This window comes from Echinops telfairi, unplaced genomic scaffold, assembly GCF_000313985.2.
Source record: "Echinops telfairi isolate 266 unplaced genomic scaffold, ASM31398v2 ScPeMD7_5592;HRSCAF=6446, whole genome shotgun sequence".
Classification (NCBI taxonomy): Eukaryota; Metazoa; Chordata; class Mammalia; order Afrosoricida; family Tenrecidae; genus Echinops; species Echinops telfairi.
In genome coordinates, this window is record NW_022109491.1 from 26,630,322 (window position 1) to 26,655,195 (window position 24,874).

Below are 24,874 nucleotides of genomic sequence, written 5' to 3' on the forward strand. Positions count from 1 at the left end.
ATCGCCACTGTCACCCCTGGTCCTGAGAGGTTCATCTGTCCTAGATTCCCTGCGTTTTCAATTCCCATCTGTACCGCTGTGCATCATCTGGTCTAGCCAGATCTGCAAGGCAGAATTGGGGTCCTGGTAGTGGGGGGAGGAAGGGTTATGGCTTTTCAACAGGGCACCAAGACAATTCAATAGAGCACAACAGTCTGAATGGTGCTGGGACAACTGAGCAGCCACGTGCAGAATGACTAAATCGGGCCCCTACTTTACACTACCTGCAAAACGAACTTGCAATGGACCGTAGACCCAAATGTAAGAGCTAAAACTATAAAATGTTTAAGAGAGGATTACGAAGGGATACCCCACCAATGGATTTTTTTTTCAAAGTTATGTATTTAAACTTTTTTACAAAACAACCTTATCACCTTCAAAGTACTCGCCATTATTTATTACCTTTGTCAAATCTGCAATTCCATTCTTGGAAGCATTTTTCAAACTCATCTGTTTGGATGGCTGACAGCACCTCCCTTGTTTTCCTCTTCATTTTTTCCATGTCGTCAAATCGCTGTCCTTTCATGTCCCTCTTCTTTCACAGAAACAGAAAGAAGTGCACAGAGTGAGGCCACGTGAGTAAGGTGCGTGGGGCAAGAGAGGCATGCAGGTTTTTTCCAAAATCTGGCACACTGAGATGGCTGCGTGAGCAGGTGCATTGTCATGGTGGCAAAACCAGTCCCCTGTCTGCCACAAATCGGATCTTTTTTGTCACACACTCTTGTGCTATCTTCTCAGGACCTCTAAATAGAAAGCTTGAATAACAGTCTGACCTGGTGGAATGAACTCCAAATGCACTACAAGTCCACATTTTCATCGGTTCAGACAGTTGACAGATGTCCAGAATGAGATTTGTCATCAATCGGCATTTCACCATTTTTGAAATGAGAAAACCACTCGTACACTTGAGTTTTTCCCATAGTGCTGTCCATATATTCTGTGTGCAACATTTCAACAGTTTTTGCAGCATTTTTCCCGAGCACGAAACAAAATTTCACAGCTGCACACTATTCTTTTAAATCAGCCATCACTAAAAGTGAGGTTTGAGCGAAACTGCTTTTACGAAAAATTCACTGTGACCAGAGAGAATCTTCTCAGGCGATGCCACTGGGTGCACCGACACCACTGGGTGCACCAACTCAGAGCGAGTTGCTCGATGCTCACCTAACAGGAAAAATGCGGACCACGAAACCGCCCAGCGGAGCTTTATTCTGTTTTTGTCTTGTTTTGTTTTTGTGGGGGTACCCCTCGTAAGTCTTTGTAAGTCTTTGCAACCTTGGGTTAGCTCATTACATATGACACCAAAAGTACAAGCCACCAAAGAAAAATCAGATGAGTTCAATTTTATCAAAAGTAAAACCTTATATGCTTCAAACACCAGCCAAAAGGTGAACAGAGCACCCATAGAATGAGGGAAAATATTTAGGAATCATATATCTAATGAGATGTATGTGTAGAATAAAGAACAGCAACTCAACCACAAAGGTAAATCTTTTAAAAATGAGCAAATGAAGCTGTACAGATGGCTGAAAACCAGCACTGGAAAAAAGGTGGTCACCATTAAACAAAAAGCCAGCCTCTGAGCTCACGCTGCCTCTTCCCACTCCTCCCGTCCCCCAGCAACACGCTTTGTGCGCGGCTCTGCCTTTGGGGAAAGACACTCCTCAGCATGGCCCCTCTGCCCATCTCATACGTCAGTCATCCTCAGGGATCAAGCTTGTGAAGAAGGGGTCTGAACCTGCCGCGGTGCCTCGAGATCTGAACGAGGTGCCGGGCCGAGAGGAGAATTCTGCTTGATCTTTGAAGGACCGTAAACGTGACCGTGCATTACTTTCCTTTTCTCTGTTGGTGTTTCTAACATCATAATTCCACACATCCACAATCAACTACTGGTAACAGGATGCTTCCTGTGCAGATGGAAATTGCATTCCAGAGCCACTTGATTTCCTTTTTATAAGAATGCAGGACAGAGTTGCCATCCCAAATGACAGAATTTCTCATCAGCTGTGCCAAGAACAGGTTTGGCTGCGGCTTCCATTCAAAAGGAAAAACCAAGCCTGGGGCTTTTGAGCCAGATCCAACTCACCGTGTGAGAAACGCACGTGAGGCCACGGCACGAGGCAGTGCTTGCTTGTTCCCACGCCCGTCCCCAGCGCACAGGGATGGAGCGTCCAGCGGCAGCGTTCCTCAGAGCCGAGCAATGGGAGCTGCCCTCATGTGCCCCACCTGATGAACGGATTAGCAGGGTGACGAGGGTGTTGCTGAGTGCTGTCGAGTGGAGCGACCCTGCCCATGCAATGGAATATTGTCTGACAATTTAAAAAAAGAACAAAGTACTGATACATGCGGTCACCTGGTCCATCTTGAAAACCTGGTGCCAACTGAAAAGTCAGACACAAAGACCACATGATGCTAGTGTGGTTCTCGTTATGTAACGTGTCCAGAATGGATACAGAAAGTCTCTTCGTAGTTGCTAGGGCCTCGGGGGTAGGATTTGAAGAGCAGGCATGAGAGTAACTGCTAATGGGTACGGGGTGTCTTTTGGGGGCGGTGACGTGTTCCACAATTAGACTGTGCTAACGACTGTACACTTGTGTGAACATACTACAAGCCTCTGAGCTGTACCTGTTACATGAGTTGATGTTATGAATGTGAGATGGAGCTTTTTGTGTAATTGCTGTTCTTTTGAAAGTCCTAGCTTTGCCCTAAGTGGAAAGGCACCGAAGGATTCTGATGCGGGAGCACCATTTGGCCGAAGAGCCTGGGGGGTTGGAGCAGGTCAGACAAAAGGGCCCACCTGGCCAGCCCTCCATACTCAACTTGTTTCCCTCCCCTCCTCCCCTCCCCCAACCCCGGGTCAGAGAGAGACACGAGCGCGCGTATTCCCCGGCAGTCAGGAGTACTGGCCTTGGAGCTGCGGCTTGAGCTCAGAACCTTCCCTTGCTGTGTGACCTGCTTCTCGGTGAGAACACTGGACGTTTGAGAGCCTCCGTTTCTTGAGCTGCACCTTGGGAACAATTGTAGCTGACTCGGAAATTTCTTAGGATTAAATTTGATGGCGGGCCCCCTATGTTGAGCTCACTGCGTAATAAATGTAGATCCATGGATTCTGTTTGGGTAGCAAGCAGGGGTGAGAACAGACTGATAGGGTAGCGAGTGGAGGGTCCCCCACAAAGAGAAACCTTGTTTTATTGCTTTTTAATGCCTAATCTCATCCTGTGAATCGGCATCAACGCAAGACGTTGGGTCAATCTCATCTCACCCCCAACAAAGACAGTGGGGCCACGGAGTAGGTGTGTCGCCGAGGGGCAGTGGGTGCTCCAGCCCAGGCCCTGCACGGCATGTCCTCTGTGTCCACCCTTGACCGCCATTCATCAAGGCTGCTCACTTATGTGTTGCCTGCTGAGCCAGGTGCCACTTAGGGAGTCGTCCAGGCTCCCCCAAGAAGAGTCGCTGCATTGCCGCTTTACGGGGGGCAGGAGCGAGGCTTCAGGGAGGTGGGGGTCATCATTCCCTGGGCTCATCCTGCTGGAGGCTCTGAATTGGACGCTTGGTCTGCTCACTCCCACTCCGGCATTCCCACAACCAGACTAAACTCACTGCCAACAGATCGGTGGTAACTCATAGCAGTCCTATAGGACGGACAGGGTAGGACTGTCTCTGTGGGTTTCTGAAACTGTTAACTCTTTATGGGAGTAGAAAGCCTCATCTTGCTCCCACAGAGTGGCTGGTGGTTTTGAACTGCTGACTTTGCAGTTAGCAGCCCAACACATAACCACTAGTCCACCTGGGCTCTGGGCAGCATTAGCTCTGTTGTGTGCACTGGCCACAGAGAAAACCCAGCCCCTGGCCTCTCTATTAGGTCCTTCTCACGCATGCTGACTCAGGGAGGAGATAGCTGGGAAAAGAGGCCTAAAGTTTGGGCTTTTTGTCAACCACATGGGACTTCGCTAGCCTGATAGCTCTTCCCACTATAGTTCCCTCACAGCCTCTACCCCTTTCTGCTCACTGCTGTGCCTGCCCCTCTTCTGTCAGCACATGTCACAACACACCGAGGCCTTTATTATAGCCGCCCCCGTGTTGCTCAGCAACCAGACAACTCACTCTTTCACCTTTTTGTGTCCCCCTCAAATGCAGAATATAGCGGTGTGGCTGCAGGGCTGGAAGGAGGAGGGGGAGCTCCCAGCAGCTGGCCCATTTGGCTGCTGCATGGGTGTTAATTACCTATCCCTGAGTCCCCCACCCCACGCCCCAGCACTGTTCCACCCTGACTGGTGCCCTGACAGGAAGTGCCAGCCTCTGCCTCCCTCCCCAGACCACCATCCTCACACTCCCCACACCCCTATCTTGCGGACCCACACCTCACAGCCTGGAGGAGCAAACACAGAAAGAGCCGTGCCCAGAACTTGCTAAGGACCTGGCTTCTGTGGTTTTCTGCTGGCTGCTTCTAGGCTGGAGGATGGCTGGAGAGGACAGCCCACTGGAGCGGAGCAGAGAGGGGGACATGGAAGTGGGTCTGCCCTCCTGAGCTCTGTAGAACTGGAGAGGACCCATCTGTAAGGAAGGTGTTTCATCCAAGCCGCAGGCAGCCAGCAAGGAGACTGTGTGTCCCAAACCCTATCTCCTGTGTGGCAAGACCAGTTCGTCCTTGCTTAACCAGCTTTGCTGCAAACCAATCCTGAGCTACAAATTTGGCTCTTACATATAAATTGGGCTCTTACGTATAAAAGCCAGACTCACTGCCATTGCACCCATGCCGACTCTTCACAACCCCAGAGGACAGGGAGACTGGCCCCTGTGAGTTTCGGAGACTAACTATTTATGGGAGTAGGAATTCTCCCTCTTTCTTCCAAGGAATGACTGGTGGTTTCGAACTGCTGACCTTGTAGATCACAGCCCAATACATAACCACTACACCACCAACTCTCCTGCTCCTATGTATAATCATTTTCAGTTCACTTCTAGCGTCTTCGGGTGACAGGCGAAGCTCTAGACTTCGAGCCCACCCAGAGGTGCTTTGGCACCAGGCCTGGGGGGCTCTCTCGGAGCCTCACAAACTGCTCTGTCCACAGGGAGTGTCCAGGAATTGGAATAAATTAGTGGCAACTGACAACAAATTCATTTTTAATCTTGGCCAGTGTCTAGCTCTGTGTGTATTTTTTTAAGTCTCCAGTTTTCCGTTCCGTATTTCACTTGAAAACGGCATAGTCCACTTGCTGAAGGAGTAAACATGCCGTGTTTGGCATCTGTGTATTATTTCACATCTTTGCTATGGTTTGCCTAACCTCAACGAGTTCAAGCATTTCCATTTTTTTAAATTATAAAGAGTACAGTTAAAAACATCTATCCATATATATATGTTTCCTGTTACTTTCTTGAACTATATTCCTTATGTCAGCAGATCTCAAACTGGTCTCAGAAGTGCTCCTGCACTTACATGATATTATAGAGGACCCCACCGAGCGACTGTTTCTCTCACTATTTACCAGATTGAGGAGGCCTGTTGCCACAGCGGGTTGCGTGTTGGGCTGCTCACTGCAAGGTCAGCAGTTTGAAACCACCAGCTGCTCCACAGGAGAAAGAGGAGGCTTTCTACTCTTGTAAAGAGTTACAGTCTCAGAAACCACAGGGGCAGTTCTACACTGTCCTGTAGCATCGCTATGAATAGGAATCGAATGGATGGCAGTGAGTTTGGTTTTGAAATTTGATTATTTTTAACATATTAGAAATTAAAATAGAAACTTTAAGAATACATATTCATTCACTTATTTTTTAAATTGTATAACTAAGGCACAGGTTAAACAACTTGCTCAAAGCAACACAGCTCACACTTCTCAGAACAGGACTCAGCCATTATTAGCCTTTCTCCCTTTGGACACACACTGTACCAGCAGGTGCCTGAGAAAGGAGCAGCCATGGGGTGGATGGTTGCTGGAACACAGAGGAGGCCACTGTGCCTGGGACACAGTAAGCCGGGGTGGGGCTGAGAGAGGAGACTGGAAAGGGGAGCACAGGCCAGTTCAAGGAGAGCCGGGGGGCAAGGGAAGGAATGGTGGCTTAAAGGAGGAGAGGCTTCATACTGATTGTGAAGTCTTAAATCTTTAAGTCTTAAAGTCTCAAAGTCAACTTCAACAGCGAATCCCTCTGGCCTGTCTGCAGAAAAAGGACAGCAGAGGGACAGCTGTGGAAACGGGAAGTGCCGGCCAGGTTCCGAGGCGCACACAGGTAGATGGATTTGGAGTATAGTTGAAGGGGTGTCCAACAGGACGTTACGATGGATATGACCTGATTTGGAGGGGTGGGGTGGAATCAAGGGATGATACAAGTGGGTTTGTTTTTAGCCTAAGTGCTTGGTGCTGGTTTTTGTAATGTTGATACGTACCTAGCATATGCCCAGCTGCTGGATTAGTTAGCATTCCCACCATATTTCAATGCCATTTCCTTTGCCAATGCCAGGAGTTAATCTCATTTTTTTAAAAAAGTACTTAAAAAACACCTTCCCGTAGCACCTGTAAGCTAATTGAGCTCAAATGATAAAGCAAGTAGACTAGGCAAACTGGGTACAGCCTGTGTGTTGGGTTTTGATTGCTGCAGAACGAATTAACACAAGTGTGGAGGTTTCAAACCTACACCCGTTTATTACCACGAAGGTCTGTGGGTCGGGATTATGGAAGGCCTCGCTCGGCGGGACTCTGCTCAGAGTATCCCAAGACCAAAGTTGAAGCCCCGGCTGGGCTACATGCCTTTCTGAAGAAATAATTTACTTGCCGTTTTGTTAGGGTTGCTCACCAAATGTGGTTCCTCGTGGTTGTAAGACTGAGGAAGGTGCCTGTTTCTCATTGGCTGTTGGCCGGGGAATCCTCTCAGCTCCTCACCTCCCTTCTCTCCCGCCTCCTGTCCTCCAAGCCAGCCGTGATGCCGTCGGCCCTTCCCATGCTTGACGCTCCCCCTCTGCCTTCCTCTGCTGCGGCCAGCCAGAGAGGGTCTCTGCTTTTCAGAACCCCTATGGTCAGGCTGGTGCATCCACATAGTCTCCTCTCTTAAGATCAGCACGGACGCCTGGGGCATAGTGGTTTCTCATTGGGCTGCTAACTTCAAGATCAGCAGTTCGAAACCTGTTGCTCCACGGGAGACAGATGAGGGTTCCTACTCCCATAAAGAACGGCAGTCTCTGACACCCACAAGGGCACTCACCCTGCCCTATGGGGTGAGTCTGGAGTTGCTGGTTTTTTTAGATCAGCTCTGCTATATAATATTAAAGAATCACGGGAGTGTTTTCTCATTACATTCATGGGCTCTTAGGATTATAAAGGGCCTAAAATCTTGGGGGCAGTCCTAGAAATTTTGTCTACCACAGCTCACCAACTAAGACCCAAACATTCACATCCCTACCAAATGCAAAATTCATTCACTACTACCACCCCCCACCTCCCCACCCCACCCCACACACACCCTCAGAATCCCCCAAGTCCTCATCCTTTTACTACATGACTCAAAATCACCAGCTTGAAGGATCCAGATCTCAATACATCAGGGGGAGGGAGCCTTTTTTCTGCCACGGGCCATTGGGAAACATTTACAGGCCATCCTGGTCAAACGTTCCGTTACTAAGGGAATGACCAGAGCGGCTTCTCTTCAGTGAGACGCGCAGTGTTAGCTGGTGGTGCTGATGTCTCAGCTCCTGTACAGCCCTCGGGCAGACAGTTCCCACCCCTGGCCCAATCATTTGACCCTCCTGGACACAGCTCCTTTCCGTCTGTGTACCACATAACCAACTGTGGGCATAGGCTAAACTATCACTCTCAAACATACAAAAAGCCATGTGCATGAAAGATACTGATCACAGCATGATTTATAGTTACACGCCAGGAACACATCAGTAGTAGAAGATGAAGCCGGTTTTAGGTTGCTTCACTTGAGTATTAAAAGATTAAAAATTAAAATGTCTAATAGCCAATAAAATGTTGACAGCAGAGGTGGACCACTTGGGAAGATGCTGAATATACGTGCAGAGGAATCCGTGAAAGCCAAAGGCATAGTTGGAACATTATTAAGAACGTTAAAGGGAAACTCTCCCCAAAGTGTGGGTCAGCTCCAAGCCTGCAGGCCTGCACTGCTGCCGTGTGCTTCAGACCGAACGGCAGTTACTCTCCAGCACAGATGAGCAGTGCGAGGGCAGCGAAGGAGCCGACGGGAGGGAAACAGCTGGAATGGGAATGAGGGAAGTGGCCAGCTGTGTAGACTGCAACCATCGCCACGGAGCATCTTGTGTAGAACGTGTTATATGGGGGTGTGTTTTGTAGGATCTATTCACCAAAAGACAATCAAATGGGACTTTGGGGGTGGGGCTTTGGCCTCAAGAAAAGGAGGAGACCAGAGAGATGGGGAGAGTTGTTTATAAGCTTGCGGCCTCAACCCCCCTCCCCACCCCTTCCAAGCTGGGCATCATGGATCTAAGCGGAAATAGCTCACCAAAGACTTTGGGCATAGACAGCTTGCCACCAAGGTCCCAGGCTGGCCACTGGGTAATACCCCTCTGGCACAGTTCCAACCAGTACTTGGAAAGGCTTTGAAAATAAAACTCACATGGAAGCAAAAATTCATAGAAGGCTGGTTGGAACTTGGGGCCTGATTCCCTACGAAAACAAAAACAATAACATCCTCCCAGAGCCTCAAAGCAGCGTGCAAAAGGCTAGGGATGCAACCCAAAAGTACCAAGCATATGAAGACTGCAGAAAGCGCCTGCTCACCGAGAGCAGACACCGCTGCCAAGACGGCACAGACAGACGCTGCAGGTTGTCTGAGAAGACTTCCAGCAGCTATCGTAAAAGTGCCCAGGAAGGGACGGCGCCGGGCTTGAAGCCCAATGGGCAGATCGAAGCTAGAAGAGAAAAGCCAAATGGGAGTCTTAGAACTGCAAATGACAAGAGACGCCTGGAACCCCGGTGAATCAGTAGCTGAATGGAGGTGGCCAAGGAAAGCCAGGTAGCAAGTTGAATTAGGGCCTTCCCCAAAATGTGTTGGGGCCCCAGTCTCTTCCAAAGAGCCTCTCTCTCGTTATGTTCATGTATCCTGCCAGAATCCCTAACCCTAATCACGCCTGAGTGGTAGCTTATAGGCCTAATCACACCTGAGTGGTAGCTTATGGACCTAATCACGCCTGAGTGGTAGCTTATAGGCCTAATCACACCTGAGTGGTAGCTTATAGGCCTAATCACACCTGAGTGGTAGCTTATAGACCTAATCACACCTGAGTGGTAGCAACTAGAAAGGGCCTAGACCAGGGGCCACACACAAGGGGGAGGGAGGCAGTTGACATGTGATCGTAGAGGCCAATGCACCTGCCAGCCTAGCACAGTCAGAAGCTCCTGGGAGGAAGTTCAGGGAGACCATGGAAGACCTTCTTCTAAAGTGACCCTGCCCAAACGGAAGGCGTCCTTGGGGGCGGGACCACCCGGCTGTGGTGTTTGCTGGCGGCAGCACCCAGGTAGCGAAGGTGTCAGTGAGCTCAAAAGATAGACCCATAGAAGTTAACCTGTCCCAGCAACAACCAAAATATCCTTTTAAAACACAATCTCAGGGACGTCTCGTAGAAGGTCTAACATGGGAGCCCTCCAGGTCCTAGAGGAGGAGGAGGAGGAGAAAGGCTGCAGTGCAGGAAACAAGTTTCAGCAGGGAGGGGAGCACATGGGAGGGAACTGAATTGTCAAGATCACCCGCAGATCCCTTTGAGAGACCCCTCTTGGAGCTGGGACATGTGGGCCTCCGTGGGCCCCAACTCCAGACTCTATGAGAGTAGAAAGCCTTACATTTCTCCCACAGGACTGGGTGGTTTCAAACTGGTCCGCAGCCTAGCTCGTAACCCACTAAGCTGCCAGGGCTCTCCAGGGGCCCGGCCCAGCAGTTTTCCAGGTGATGGAAATCGCGGAACAGTCTTGCCTTCAGGTTACCAGATGAAGTATAGGACGTGATCTCTGAGCTCATGTACAAACATCACCTTTTCTGTACACCCCAAGGACCCCCCCTCAACATATACCTGAGGGGTGTGAGGGCCTGGGACTTGGCTGAGGGCTGTGGGGCGGGAGCCAGGTCCCTGTAGCGTTTATTGTTAAATGGGCTATAAGTGTGTCCTCGATGCATGAGGCACCGGCTGCACTCTGATCATCTCACGCACACACATACATTCTCTCTCTCTGGCCCAGCGGAGAAAAGTAAAAATGGTGGATCTTTGCAGAGCCGTCAAGGCTCTGTTCACCTGGGCATTTTAACAGCCACTGGTAGACCCTGACTTGCTGCTCTGTAAGAAGCGTCCAAGGTCAAGGGAGGTGCTGGCTGCCCTTTGGCACCATCTGGTCTGTCTGGAGGCAGAATGCTGGAAGGTTTCAGAAACTGCCTCCCGGCTCCGTGAACCAACGTTCACTCTGGAGCAGGAAATGTTCCTTCCTTTGCAAGCCCAGCCACATGCACCTAGATGTCAGAGCCTGCTCCACCCAGCAGGTGGGACTGACTGGAAAGCGTCTCTGTTGGATCCTTTCCCAGCACTATTATTAACAGCTTCTTACCTGGAAGCTCAGATTAGCTGCCATGTGCAAGCTTCCCTAAGGTCTGCAGGGATCTATCTGCCTGTGCCCTAGAACTGTCAGGTGAAGGAACTCTTAAAGCACTCTTTAAACATTGCTAACTCTTTTTATCGTAAATAAAATACACATCCTTTCTGGGGGAGGGGAGGAAATAAGCTTGCTCACCAGCCAGGAGCAATCCTCCCTTGTTTGCATTCTCAGTCCGTTCTTCCTAGTTTCGTTTACACCTGTTTGACCCCCTGACTTCTTGGGCTCCTGGCAGTCACCGGTCTGGATGAGCGGAAGCATGTCTAGACGTCGGACGTCCCCATGCAGCGTCCTCGTGGACCTAGCGGCCCAGAAGGCCGGCCCAGCTGCCTTGGTTAATGTCTTGGGGCGATATTGATCTCTGTGTTCTTTCCTTAGGATGGAGTCTAGCAAAATTACTAGATCAAAAGACTACACGGATGTATAAAGATTTTGAAAAATAAATACAGATAATCCATTACTTTGTAGATAAAATTGCTGTGCATTCGGTTTTTGCTCTTCACTCCTGCATTTTCAATGAGGGTGAAAATTGGTTCCGGATAGGGTATGAAAAAAAATCTTGAGATAATGGTTTGAGGCTCTCCAATGGGGTCTTGAACTGAAGCAGATAGCTGTGCTATTATATTAACGAGACCTTATTTACATATGTTAAGCGCTATAGTGATAGGTATACAATACACACCAACATTGGACAATGGGGGCTTCAGAAAGTTTGTGGGGGGGAATTGCAATATCTTTTCATTTTCTATTTGTCCATGAACTTTTTGAAGCGTGTGTGTGTGTGTGTGTGTGTGTGTGTGTGTGTGTGTGTGTGTTATTGTCAGGGGCCTTCAATTGGCTCCATCTCATAGCGACTGTACCACAGAAGGAATCTCCTATTCACCCTCCTCTTGCCACCTGGCTGCCATTCTAATGTCACATCCTTCATCTATGCCAGGACCCTCTGTGTAAGATCCCTCCCTCATGTAATGGGCTCATGTCTGGAGTTCCCTGTCCCCCACACTTGGCAATGCATTTGTGACCTCCCCACAGGTGTCAGACACAGACCCCGGGGATCCCAGGCGCCCAGCTGCTCTGGGACTTGGCTAATTGTCCCTTGTTTGTTTCAGGCGTGATCCCCTGGGTCCATTTTCTGTCGGGGGAGAGGACCTGGACCCCTTTGGGTGAGTACTGCCGGGAGGTGACAGCAAGCTAGCCTGCTCTCGGCCTCGCCAGCCCGAGCTCATCCGCTAATTTTAGAGCACTTCGTCACTTGCTCGGGGACCGAAAGCCGGAGCTGAGCGGCTGGGACAGTTGCTGCTGACTCGGCTGCCATGCGCAGAGGCAGGCTCTGGGTGAGAGGGTGCCGAGCGAGCCCAGCGGGCCGCTCCTCTGTCCTCTCCTAGCCAGGCAGGGACTGTGGGGTGGTAGGCCAACAACAAGATTGATCAGGTGTAGCTTGACGGGCTCCAGACCTTTGGGCCATGCACAGCAATTCAGAGGTGACCTCCCATGGTCAGGGCGGTCCCAAAGCCCCATTTCTCACTGTGGTTCCCGCTCTCACCCCTCAGTGACCACAGCCTGGTCTCTGCATTGACTTCTCAAACTACACTTAGCAACCTGCTGCAGAGAGCCCCACGTCAGTGGGTTGACAGCACACCTTGAGCAGTGGCCTCAGTCCATAAGGTCAGGTCTGTGACCTCCGTGGGAAAAAAATTCCCTCGGGAACCAGACTGGGGTGATCCAGTGACCCCTTAAGAGAGGGAAAACAGACAGACAGCCCTCAAGTGGAACACCAAGTAGAGCCTCCTGATGGCCTTGCATCAGCCTGCTGAATTCTTGTCCCCTCAGGCCTAGGACTTAGCAGGCATGTGAACTTTGTGCACTTGGGAATCAGATAAACTGCAGGTGCGGGCTCGTGGGCCAGGACAGGTGTGCACACTGTATACTGGCTCCTTCCCATCTCCCGCTGGCACCAGCAGCCGCCCATGCCAGCGTGCCTGTAGCAGTCAGAACAGGCATCCCGGGCATCCGTGGTGCAGCCTTACCCTGCTCACTGCCAGGGGTGGCTTCTCGCCACAGCGGTTCACCCTTGTCTCCTTGCCTCAGGTGTCGGCGAGGTGGCATGATCGTGGACCCCCTGAGATCTGGCTTCCCCAGAGCACTAATTGACCCGTCCTCAGGCCTCCCAAACCGGCTTCCTCCCGGCGCAGTGCCCCCAGGAGCACGCTTTGACCCCTTTGGGCCCATTGGAACCAGCCCGTCTGGGTAAGTTTTCTCTCATGGAGCCAGACAGAGTCTGGGCTCAGTGCCACCCCCATGGTCCCTCCGGCCTCTGCCTGAGGCCTCCCTGGTGCCCCCCAGGGACTCCCCATCCTGGGAACCTCCTCCCTTCAACAGCACAGATGGAACCTTGTGTGTATGTCAGAGTTGTGTTTCCGTGTCCCACAGCTGCAGGGCTTGAGGCCTGAGGTTAAGGTACAGCCAACCAGTGGAAGGGTTAGGATTCACACCCCAGCTACCTGGCTCAAGAGCCCCGGTTCTTAAGCCTCAAGAACCAGCACATTGCCCAGAGGGCAGGCTCGCACCCGCAGCTCAAAGTCACCTTTGCCTGTGTGCCCCTCCATCATGCCAGCTCACCAGCCCCCTCTTTCCATTCCAGACCTAACCCAGACCACCTCCCCCCACCGGGCTACGATGACATGTTCCTGTGAAGGCCTCGAGGACGTAACACCCCAGCCTCCCCTCCACTCGCCTGGAGCTGCCACCATTGGCCCGACCAGCAGCCCTGTCCTTGTGGGCTGGGGACCAGGGATCCTATCCATGTGTTTGCAGGCTGGCTGGGATTGTCTCCCCACCCCCTCCGAGAGCCACGGCACCTGCTGCAGCCCGCCACCTGGCTGTGTGTAGGTCCCAGGGAGGCGTCTCTCACCACCAGCTCCTCCCCACCTCCCCGGAGAGACTCCGGCCACGTGTACCCGCGACCCGGCGCAGCGCTATGAGGACAGAACGCATTTTGGATGTTATTCTTAAGAACCAAATGTCAATACAAAAACCCTGTTGCCGGTCTCCCACTTCTCTTTTTCACGTATGTGGTGGGGGCTTTCGAGTTTGAATCCTGGGGTGCTGGGGGTGTGAAAATACTCTTCCTACGCAGGGCCCACTTCTGCTTCTCGGGCGCCTGTTGCTCCTGACATCACTGCAAAGGGCCTCAGGCTGGCTGTCCAGAGGGAAATGAGTGACCAGAAACCCGGGGGCCACAAGGATGACCTTCATGGTGGTGGTCACTTTGGGGAAAGCGGGCGTCACTCTGACTAGGACGTGCTCTACCACTGCGTCTTTCTGGGTCTGGCCAGTGGCAGCCTGACAACTTAGGAGCAAACACACCTGAAGGCTAATCTCATTTTGCTACCAACTTAACTGAGTGAACCTGGCAAGTCCCTCTCCCTCGTAGGACCTGGGTGCCCACCCATAAAATCTGGGGTGCACATTCTGCTGCCTGTGTCCTTGTACGGCAGTCCAGAGGAGCGGATGCCGAAGGAAAGAGTGCAGGCCCAGGGCTCTTTGGCCCCGTGCCTGCCGGCCCCGCGGCACACAGAGGGCACAGGAACCCGGTCCCCATCCTGTGGGAGGAGCCAGGAACCCCTGCCTCTACAGACAGTCCGGGAATGTCTTTCCTGCCCACCGGGGAGCTCCCATTCTGGAAGTCTGTGTCCAGGCCCCCTGACCTTGGTGTTCTCCGGATCCTTTGCAGCCCGAGGCGCAGCAGAAGTGGTCAGTGAGGAGCCTGTGCTGGAGTGGAGAGAGCACCATAGAACACCGGCTGAGAGGCAAGCTGCAGGGCCTGCTGGTCACGGCAGCCGATGCTTCACACAGGGTTGGGTCCTCTGCACCATGGGTCCCTTCCCCTGAATTGGGACAAGTCTGCTCCCTGTAGGCGGGGAACTAACTACCCTCCTGCTTTCCTGAGACGCCTGCCTGTGTTCCGTAATCTAGGCTTGCCTGCCTGCTCCCACTGCAGAGGAATCAGGGCAGCTCAACTAACGCACAGGCGGGACCTGGTAGGGCAGGCGGCGAGTGTGAGCTGACTCCCTGGGTATTTCCAGCAAACCATCTCAAGTACGCGACTGAGTCAAAGACCCAGAGACAGGAGAGCGGCCAACTGGAAGCCTTCAGAACATCCCTGCCCCGGAGAAGGACCCAGCAGTGGTCAGGCAGAGCGACGGCCACCACGGTCCACCATAGTCATTCTCCTACAAGGCTGGCACATGGGTGGAACGGTAGCTTCTGTTCTGGGAACTGGTCCCTATCTGTACCCAGAAGGACTCGGGGAAATTTGCTCATAAAAACAGGACACACTTAAAAGACTCCCAGAAGCAGGGAAGGTGGAGACCCTGCTTTCAGTCAAAGGCAAAACAAGAAATTGGACACTTGGATCTTCTGGGAGCAAAGGGTCAAAAAGAAGCCCCGTTGGGTGGCCACATGCGTCATTCTGTTTCTGACCAGACAGTTCAGTGACTGGTCTGGGAACTACCTGCATGGGATTCTGTGCACCGAGAGCATCGTAGATGGGTTCTGGGGGTGTCAATGGGGCCTCTGTGAGTGAGCGCTTGCTTTGTTCTGGGCCATGCTTATCCTCCGGGCTGCTGCAGGTAAACGTTCTGTGGAACCCAGAGGGTTGGAAAGGCGTCACAATAAACTTCAGCACGTAAAGACCTGTTCCTCCTCTTAGTTTTATTTTTCCAAGAATACCTTCCTTGAGATGCAGTTCACATACCATAAAGCTCACCCTTCTCCTGTGTGCAACTCTGGCCTATGGTGTATCCATAGTGCTGCCTGCCCATCCCCTGACTCGGCCCCACACATCATCACCCCAAAGAGACCCTGAAACCATTCACATTGCTCCTGGTTCCCCATGGCAACCACGAATCTACCTCTTATCTCTAAGGACATCGCTCCTCAGTTAGTGAAACCCAGCAGCACGTACCCTTTTATGTCAGGTGTAGGGTCCGTACATCCTGTAGCACCATCAGTACCTCATTCCATCTCACGGCAAAAGATCATTGCTACACCTGTCCTCCTCCCAGGGCTACTTGGTGGACAGTCCTGCCACTTCCATTTTGGACTCCGGAACAGCACTGCTCCGAGCATCGTGTACACGTTTGGTACACATGCTGCTTTTTGCACTCTCGGAAGCTGGCCAGGTGCTGCAGAGGAGTGGAGTGTGCCTTGCCCGGAGAAGGTTCTGGATGGGAGTGATACACAGAAGCAGGTCTTATCTCTAGGAAACTTCTCCTGGCCTTTCCAGGGGCCGTGAAATCCCCAGCATTCATTACCTTTGCTTGGTTTTGGCATTTCTTCATCAAGGGCCCTTACTAGGAAGTTAATGCCTGCTCCCAAATCATTGTCTTTGGGTGCTGAAGTACCGTAGACCACGGGTCCCACTTCAAGGTGCATCGCCGGCCACACCACCACTGCCGCCTTGGCTTCCTTGACATACCTCCCTCCTGGATTTGGAGTTGCCATTCTCCTCTCTCGGACTTCTAATCGGCTCCGTGGTGCGGCCATGAGTGTTGTGAACCACGTCCAAGCATGTCTCAAGTCCAAAGTGTCATCAGGGGTTGTCACGGCAGTTCTGACTCACGGTGGCCCCTGTGCAGCAGCAGGAGCACTGCCTGGTTCTGCACCGGTCCTTCAAGGTGTCATGTGTGCGCCTGTTCGTCTCCCCCAGGGCCTTCCTCTTTCCTGCTGACACTACCACACCACACGTAGCGTCCTTCTCCAGAAACCGGTCCCTCCTGATGAAATGTCCATCACTCAGGAGATGACGCCTTGCCGGCCTCTCTCCTAAGGAACGTTCTGGCTGTCCATCGTCAATTCCAGTTCTTCGCTAACACCACAATGTAAAGGCAGCAATAACCCACCAGTTTCCCTGGGTGTCCAGCTTTGAGGTGCATAGGAGCAGGAAGACCGCTCCTGTATTCCTGGAGGGCGAGCACCTGTGGACCCACGGCGGTTAGAAAAGCCCCACGGAACCTCACTCTAAGGACAGAGCTTCCTGCACAGCCTGTCACAGTCTGTTCCTTCTTCCCTGGCAGGAAAGGAGACTGGGAAGCGGTCCACACTCCATCAGTTTTTCATGTGGGCCAGCTCCTGTAAGAAACAAAGGAGGGAGCGACCTCCCAGCCCGCCCCGCATGCATGGTCCCAGCCTCTGCTGTTAGCTGGCGTGTGGCCACTCAGCATCTCACACCCAAGGACAAAGGCAGACTTTCCCAGCCCCCAGCCCAAGTTCGCCCATGAGCTGTCACAGGGCACTCCCCCACCCCATCACCCTGAATCTGCCTGGAGGCTGGCTCACAAAGGCTGAGGGATGGTGGTCCCACCCAGATGGCTGAGGACTGGTCTCAGCAGGCAAGGAGCAGCAGTAGGAAGTCTGGACACCCTCCTACTGGCAAGGCCCTAGCAGGCAGAGCGAGTGTGTGGGCCCCTCCATGGAAGGCTCCGTCCCTGTGTGGAGGGCAGTGTGTCTGAGAAGAGGCTGGGAGCACCCATGGCAGGCTGGGCCCAGGTGGGTGTGGAGAGACTCTGCTGGGACTGAAGGAGGGAGTGGGCCCTGCCAAGGGGTTTGTCCTGCTGGCACCCTGCTACGTTCAACACACCATTGAAGCTCTTGGAAACAAAAAGTTCAGAGGTCACACATCATTGCCATAGTCTGGGGATCAGGAAATCCCAGCACCTGACACCAAACACTGCCTGCACCTGCACCAAGAAAACGATGCCCTTCATGCTGCCAAGTTCCAAATTCCAGGTTCAGGGAAATGTGTCCGTCTCGTGGTGGAGAACACCTAGCTGCAAGGGAGCCTGGTAAAATGCCCTTGTGTACCTGCCCGTGTGCCCTAACGCAGACGGGCCCATGGCGCACAGCCTGAGCCCAGCCATCTCTGAGATGCTTGCTCCAAGCACACCTTCAGACATCGAGGGCCTCAGTCATGCCCTGACTCCACCTCTCTGGGGAGCAGCCGCAATCCTGCTGCTTCAGGAGCCCCCAGGGATGATTCATATGCTCAGGCAAATTTGAGAACAGAGAAGGGGTAGATCTCTGCGACTCAGACTGCAGTGTCAGCAGCAGCATCGGGAGCTTGCTAGCCAGGCTCACACTTGGGCTCAGACCTGTTCAGGGAGCCTCTGCATTTGAGCAAGCTCTGCGGGTGGTCCATGGGCATCTGGTCTACAAGCTTCAGCTTATCTCCCCTCACCTGGACCTCAGCTCCAAAGGGCTCAGCCACATGCTCCTGGCTCCCAGTGCAGTATGTATGATCGATGCGTGCAAGAACATCCTCATCTAAAGTCCCCACACACACTTAGCACGACCCTCTGTGCCCCACTCAACGGTTCTACATAGGCCCTTAGACATGTGCATCCTTGTAAACTGGCATCCACACCTTCAAGCCATAATAAGGTCCTAGCCCCGTTAGTAAGACCAGAAAACGGGGTTGGGAAGGTCTAGTTGTTTGCTCAAGCTCAAACAGGGGTCTTAGCATCTGGTGGGACAGGCCTGGGCCACTGTGTGGACTTCTTCCTTTGCAGAAAGAGCATCAGACCCTCACTTGCCACCCCCTCCCAGGATTGGGACAGGGACCAGCTGAAAACATTTTGTCTGGGCGGGTATTTGAGGTGGCATAGATTAACTTGCGCAGCTGTAACCAGCAGGTCAGCAGTTTGGACCCATCAGCCACTCAGAGGTAGAAAGAGGTGGCAGTCATCTTCTGTAAAGATTACAGCCTTGGGAACCCTGTAGAGTCACTATGAGTCAGAATCGACCATGGCGATGGACTGGGTAACTGTGGGTGTTTCAGAGGGTGGAGTAGATAAGGGTGGGGACCCAAGGCCAAGTTGGGCTGTCCTCTCTGTTCGGGAAGTCAGCTTGTGCCTGGTGCCCATGGCCTTCTGAGTTCTTCCCTTCCCAACCTCACACAGACCTCCTCACAGCTCTAAGGCAAGCACGATCGGCAGCATCCGTCAAGCATCTGGGCTTGTCCCCTCTCAGGGTGGCAGGGCCAGAGCTGGGACCTGGACCAGCCTCATTCTAAAGTCAGCACTCCTTTACGTAGAACTGCCAGCCGTGGACTGCACCAGTCCACTCCCCGGGGCAGCATTGGTGCCTGGGCATAACTGCGATGGATGCTGGAAAGTCGTCAGGGCAAACCTGGGCGAGGAACAAAGCTGTGTATCCCCAGGACGGCAGGGATTCAGTCTGGTGTGCAGGGTGCCTCCTGTTTCTGAGCCCTTCCAGCCACGGCACCAGCACCACCGCCATCCCACAGGGGCCCCTAGGCCCACAGCGAGGCGGAGTGCCTGAAAGACCTCACCTCTGAGCAAGGTCCTGTGGCCTGGCCCCACGTGAAGCTCGTCTCTACTTAACAGGTGAGCAAGCAGGTCCACAGCAGCTGAGCACGAGGCCCGGGGCCACAGAGATCGGACGCCACAACATTGCCACTCAACACCGGGGGTCCCACAGATGGGTCCCTAAGTGACAAAACTATGAGGGCTCTCTTCCTTCCCACCACCTTATCTCCCCTCAGCCAGAGGGACAGTCGGAAGAGGGCGCCCGGCAGGTTCAGCACCCTGGACAGCGCACATTCTCCCAGCGGCCCCAAAGTCAGCTCTACAACCAGATTAAGCAGAACTGCACCTCTCCTAGCCAGGGTGGCCCACTCCGGGGTGGAGGGGTAGAGGGACAGGAGCCAGGACCTAGGTGTGCTGCCTCCCTGACGGTGCCCCACCCTCTTCCTCTTCTACCTCCACATTTGACCCCCAGGAATACAGCTCTGTCCCAGTGGGGGGTGGGGGTGGGGGCATTTTGTGCCCAGGGCATCCATCCAGGTGAGAAGCGAATGAAGAGAGAATGGTTAAGAGGCTTGAGCCACAGCAACCCTACCGCAAAAGGGAAACTGGATTCCCCCACCTACAAGATGGGATACACGTGGACCCGGCAGTCTCCAAGAGCCTACCTAGCCGTGACGTCCCAGGGTTAAGTGGGCCATGAGCCTGAGCTTCATAAAACCCCACCCACCCACCCCCTCCTCCCTTCACAGAGCTTCCCAACTTACACTGAAACCGCCGCAGGCCCAGATCCATCCACAACCACGCCTCAACGGGTCTGCCCTGCAGGTTCTAAAGTTTGAATCATAACTGCTACTTACCAGCTGTGTGACCTTGGTCAGGTCCCTTCACCCGCTGCTGCCTCAGCACCCTGGTCTGGAAACCGGAGTTAATGGCAGCGCCCACCTCACGCACGGGGCTGTGGTAAGGTTTAGGTGAGCTGGTAGATGAGAAACGCTTGGAAGAGTATCTGCCGCGGAGTGAACACTCGTGCTGTTTTATGGACTGGGCGATCTGATTCGATGTACTGATAGGACAGGCACTGCCATGTTTAATTTTTTGACAGAGGTCTATCTAATCCGCTCCACCCCGCACCACTCAGCATCACCACTAACCAGTCACTTGGGTTTGACAAAATCAACCCAATTGTCCAACTGACAATTTTCCAACTCTCATCCAGTCCCAAACTCAGAAGTCTCCTCTGGCCTTTTTGGGGCTCCGGAACCTCCAGGGGGGTGGGGTGTAGAGGAGGGAGGGGGAAAAAGCAAGTCTCTCTCAGCAGGCCAGGATTAGGGGGACAGTAGGGGGCGGGGTTCCTTATTCTAATTCAGACCAGGCTTGGTTTTCACTAATGCTGGAGTCCCCCAGAGGCAACATGAGACGGTAGAGTTTGTCCTGGACCCTCCTTGAGGGGTGGAGGTCTCTGTCCAGCTCAGCAGAGGCTCACCGCCCATCTCCTCCTTGCAGTGGTGTGAGGGGTTGCCCAGGCACTTGTACCACCCCTCAGCTCCCTCCATCAGCACTTGGAGCCCTGGGTGGCTGGGCTCCTGCAGTCAGCTCCAACAGCCTCGGGTTTACCAGGTAGGGTCCCAGGACTGTCTTCTTCCTCCCTGGGGCCCCAGCACCCCCCTTGTCCTTTCCCATCAGCCTGGGCTGCTCCCAGAGGCCTCCCACCTTTGGAAATCTCCAGGTCAGCGACACTCCGTGTTGGCAAATGCCCCTGAGCTCCAGGACCCTTTCCTTAGGCGTCTGCCCAGTGCTGAATAGCCAAAGGCTAGTGCAGTGCCTGGCACTGAGCCAGTGCCCTGGCCTTTGTTCCATGCAGGAACGGTGGGCAGCATGCATGTGGGCTGCAGCCATCAGCTGGGAGACCAGAGGCCTGGCCCCTTCTCAAAGCCGTGCCCTATATTCCGAGTGACTGGCCACAGAGATGAGACCGCTCATGAGGAGGACTCAGGCACCTCGCTCCTGCCCTGCTGGCACTGGGTGGAGGTGGATGGCACAAAGGTCTGTTCTGATTGGCTTATTAAGCCCTGGGAGAAAGGCAGGGGCTCTACATGAGCCCAGCAGGTGGCAGGCATCTCACTGGACACTCTGTGGGTGGATACTCAACTTCGGCCTTATTTGAAATTCTAAGGCAGGGGGATAATCCCACCTAGCATTCTTTTACCCACAGAAAAGTCCAAGTGTCCAGCTGCTCCTGGAAGGCAGCGGCTCTGGCAGCCCCGAGCTCAGCCACCACAGGGCAGCAGTCAGCCTGGAGGAAGCATGCACACACACCCCCTTCAATCCTGCCACCTGTTCCGTCTGCTCGTGTCACCGGCCAAGCCCTGTGGGCCTCTGTTTGGGGACCCCTGCTTTCATCTTTGACTCGGGAAGGTGGGGGCATCCAGGAGAGTCAGGTGCTGGCAGGTGAGCGGGCAGCAGGAACAGCTCACCTGTGCATGTCTGATGCCCAGGAGTGGTTTCCATGGAAGGAGGAGGGTCCGAGAAGAACCAAACAGCCAGGCAGAGGGAGGTGCGATGACAGAGGAGAGGAGTGGCCTATTTTCAGAGTGCCCTTAGCCCCAAGTCACTGTCACCCAGACATCCCGCCATCTGGGGAGGGGTTGGCATGACAGCCGCCTCTTCTCTTGCTGCGCCCCTCCCCTACTGCTCTCCTGGGACAAGCTTTCCTGCTAGACTCTAGGGCCTTCCACTCACTCAACCTCTCCTGGGCCCATGAGAGCAGCCTTCTCCATCTTGACCTTGGCAGCTCGGAGGCCCAGGAAGACAGGCCCACTGAGATGGGGGGAGGCTTGAGGCCTGAGGTCATGCAGCTGGAGCCTCAGAAGCAGGCTGGAGTGCTGCCGGAGACCACAGTCCCCCAGCCTGGCCTCCCAGCACCAGCATGGCCCCTACAACATACCCGCCATCCCAAGAGGCCCCCTACTCACCAGTTTGAGAGCAACCACAACTGCCAACAGTGAGCAGGCACGGGGCTGCGCTCACACAGAATCCTCGTGGAGACCCAGCGCCTTAGCTCTGTGGCTGTCGCCACCCCACAGCTCCGTGTGTGCCCTGCCCCTTCCACATGCCTCCCTTCCACACCTCACAACAGAGTCACAGGCCATGCTGCCAACCTGCCCCAGTCCGTACAGACCTGTATGCTTTATGCCTCTAGGCAGCTGCACATGCTGTTCCTGTCTGCCCAGAGCTCCCTTCCTTCTCCCCATTCTCACCCACACCAGACGCTGCCCTGTGCTTGAGGGGCCCTACTCAAGAAACGCCTTCTCTGGCCCTGGCACCATCAAATGCCTTCTCTGTGCACACGCATGCACACACACACCCCCACTGTCCCCAGCATGCCTCTGTCACACACCAGTCTCACCCAGCACTGCATGCAACCTGGGCAGTGTCTGTGCATCTCCATGGTGCTCGGGCCGGGGCCGGGGCCGAGCGCCGAGGAGGTGCACATGAACAAGGGGAGGAATGATTGGGTGAGAGCAGCAAGCCTGTGCTGACCACTCGGAGGCACCAGGCACTGTGCTAAGGGTGTCAGAGGAACCATGCCCCCCCCCACCCCCACCTGATGGGGCAGGGGCTGTTAGCAGACCCCGCTTTCACAGATAAAGGAAGCAGGCTCAGAGGTTTGAAGAGACCACGAAGTGCTCAGGCACTCAGACTCCCCCGACACTGACTGATGGAGCGCTGTCAGTGGGGCTTGTGGGCCCTGGGGGAGGGAAACAGCAGTCCTTCCACCCTCCGCATGGTCCGCCCGATCCAGGAACAGGGATGCTGGGGTCATAGACAAGATTCAGCAGGGCCAGAGTTGCTACTGCCTTTAGCCAAGCCCTGGCCTTTGGGCCACTGGCTTTCCCCAAAGGAGGGGCACTTGGTAACTGGAAGGGCCTCTTGGCTAAATCCTACCCAGCTCCATTCCTCTCCAAACCTGAAGAGGCCCAGTGCTTAACCAGGGAAGGCTAGCATACTGCCACTCCCCATGGGGCAAGGTCTCAACAAGGCTTCTTCCGTCACCCGAAACCTACCTACTGGGGACACCAGGGGAACCCCTCGCTCCGGGAGACACACCCAGGTCCAACTGGAGGCCATCTCTTTGGCTTCTTAGTGTCATTGACATCCCATGCTCCACCCTGATCAAACCCAACCCAAAGCTCATTCCATCTCAGAGTGACCCTGTGGGGCAGGGTAGAACTGCCCCTGTGGGGCAGAACAGAGATAGAACACTTCACCGGAGTAGAAAGGTCCATCTTTCTCCCGAGGAGCAGCTGGTGGTTCCTAACTTCTGACCTGGAGCTTAGGGGCCCAACACCTGAACCTCTGCACCACCAGGCCCCTTCCTCCCTGACAGATTCCTAGATCCCGACTTCTGGAGCAGCGTCTCTGGGCCTCCCTTCTGCTCACGTCCCCGCAGACCTCTCCAGGTGCGGGGCGCTGTGTCTTAACCTTCCACGACATTCCTGAGTCCCTCTGGCCCGGGAGAAGGCAGAGTGGAAGACTCCCCAGCTCTTCTCTGAGAAAGCAGAAAGGTGGAGTGATTGGCCCTGAGGGCTCACAGAGAAGGGTGACCAGAAGGCCAGTGCCTTTCACTGGCTAGACCTGTTCCCCGATTCCCTCATAGTGGAGGACAAGACTTGTAGAGAAAAGAAAAAACTATCAACAATCCCTGACTTGGAAGGCAAGTGGCTTCCTTCAGAAACCACTGCTCTGGGCTTTGGCGCTAGATCCGAGAGAATGAGTGAACATGAGAGTGGATGTGTGCAGGGAGGAGGCCAGGAGGGTCATGCTTAATCCCAAGAAAGGGAGCAATGGTGGTGGGCCCTCACACAGCAGGCACCTGGGGCTTAGAGAACTGTAGGAGGCCGGAGGTGAGTCGCACAGGCATGGTGATGGAGGCCAAGATTTCAAAGGCTGACTTCTCTGGGCACTCTAGATCCTCTCATATAGAGTCAAGGACAGAACAGAACTGCCCCTGTGGGTCTCTGAGACTAAGCGAGTCAATGATGGCTCATGGCAGCCCAATAGGACAGGGTAGGACTACCCCTGTGGGTTTCCAAGATCGTAACTCTTGATGGGAGTAGAAAGCCTCATCTGTCTCGCTCAGAGCAGCTGGTGGTTTTGAGCTGCTGACCTTGCAGTTAGCAGCCCAATGTTTCATCAGGGCTCCTCTTTGCCCTCGGGTGACACTAACTGGCTCCCAAACACTGGGAAGTGGTCTGCTGGGACTAGCTGGGCTCAGACAAGGCTGGTGGAGCCCCGTCTTCTTCCTCCACCAAAGACCTCTGCCACAAAAAGTGGAATCACGGCTGCAGGGTGGGAGGAGATGGGTCCTCAAGCTCTAATGACAGGGCTCAGTGACAAATGCATTCTCCCCATCACGTCCAGCATGCCATCTCCAACATGACTGAGTCTCACCAGCAGAAGAGGCTCTGAGAGAGGAGACAGGCTTGGTGGCTGTCCAGGGTACCCCCTGGGCTGCGCAGCAGGCACTGGGAATCTGTTAACGTCGCTTGGTCACTCAACAGCAAACACCTACTAGAAGATAAACAGGCAGCCATCTAGCCGAGAAACAACAGAGCCCACATGGAAGAAGCGCATCAGCCTGTCCCGACAGGATTGCTGAAGACAAAGCGGGTGCATAAGCAAACGTGGTGAAGAAAGCTGTTGGTGCCTGGCTATCAGAAGATATAGAGTCTGGGGTCTTAAAGGCTTGAAGATAAACAAGCGGCCACCTAACCGAGAAACAAAGCCCACATGGAAGAAGCACACCAGCCTGTGAGACCATGAGGCGTTGAAGGGATCAGGTATCAGGCATCAAAGACCAAAAAAATCATAACATTGTGAATGAGGGGGAGAGCAGAGTGG

General features: G+C 53.7%; 1 protein-coding gene across 2 annotated transcripts in view; it reads left to right on the plus strand.

Moving 5' to 3' along the window:
* Window positions 1–15,338, plus strand: part of PSMF1 (proteasome inhibitor subunit 1) — a 31,255-nt gene extending 15,917 nt beyond the window's left edge. The window contains exons 5-8 of one of the 2 annotated variants that reach the window (XR_006680577.1): window positions 11,756–11,809; window positions 12,735–12,893; window positions 13,288–13,713; window positions 14,380–15,338. Coding sequence is in view for 1 of the 2 variants with exons in the window: in XM_004697892.3 (XP_004697949.1) it covers window positions 11,756–11,809; window positions 12,735–12,893; window positions 13,288–13,339 (265 nt within the window). In the remaining variant the exon portion in view is untranslated. Of the gene's footprint in view, window positions 1–11,755; window positions 11,810–12,734; window positions 12,894–13,287 lie in introns of both variants that reach the window. The other variant, XM_004697892.3, reaches the window with a different exon arrangement.
* Window positions 15,339–24,874: the final 9,536 nt, after the last annotated feature.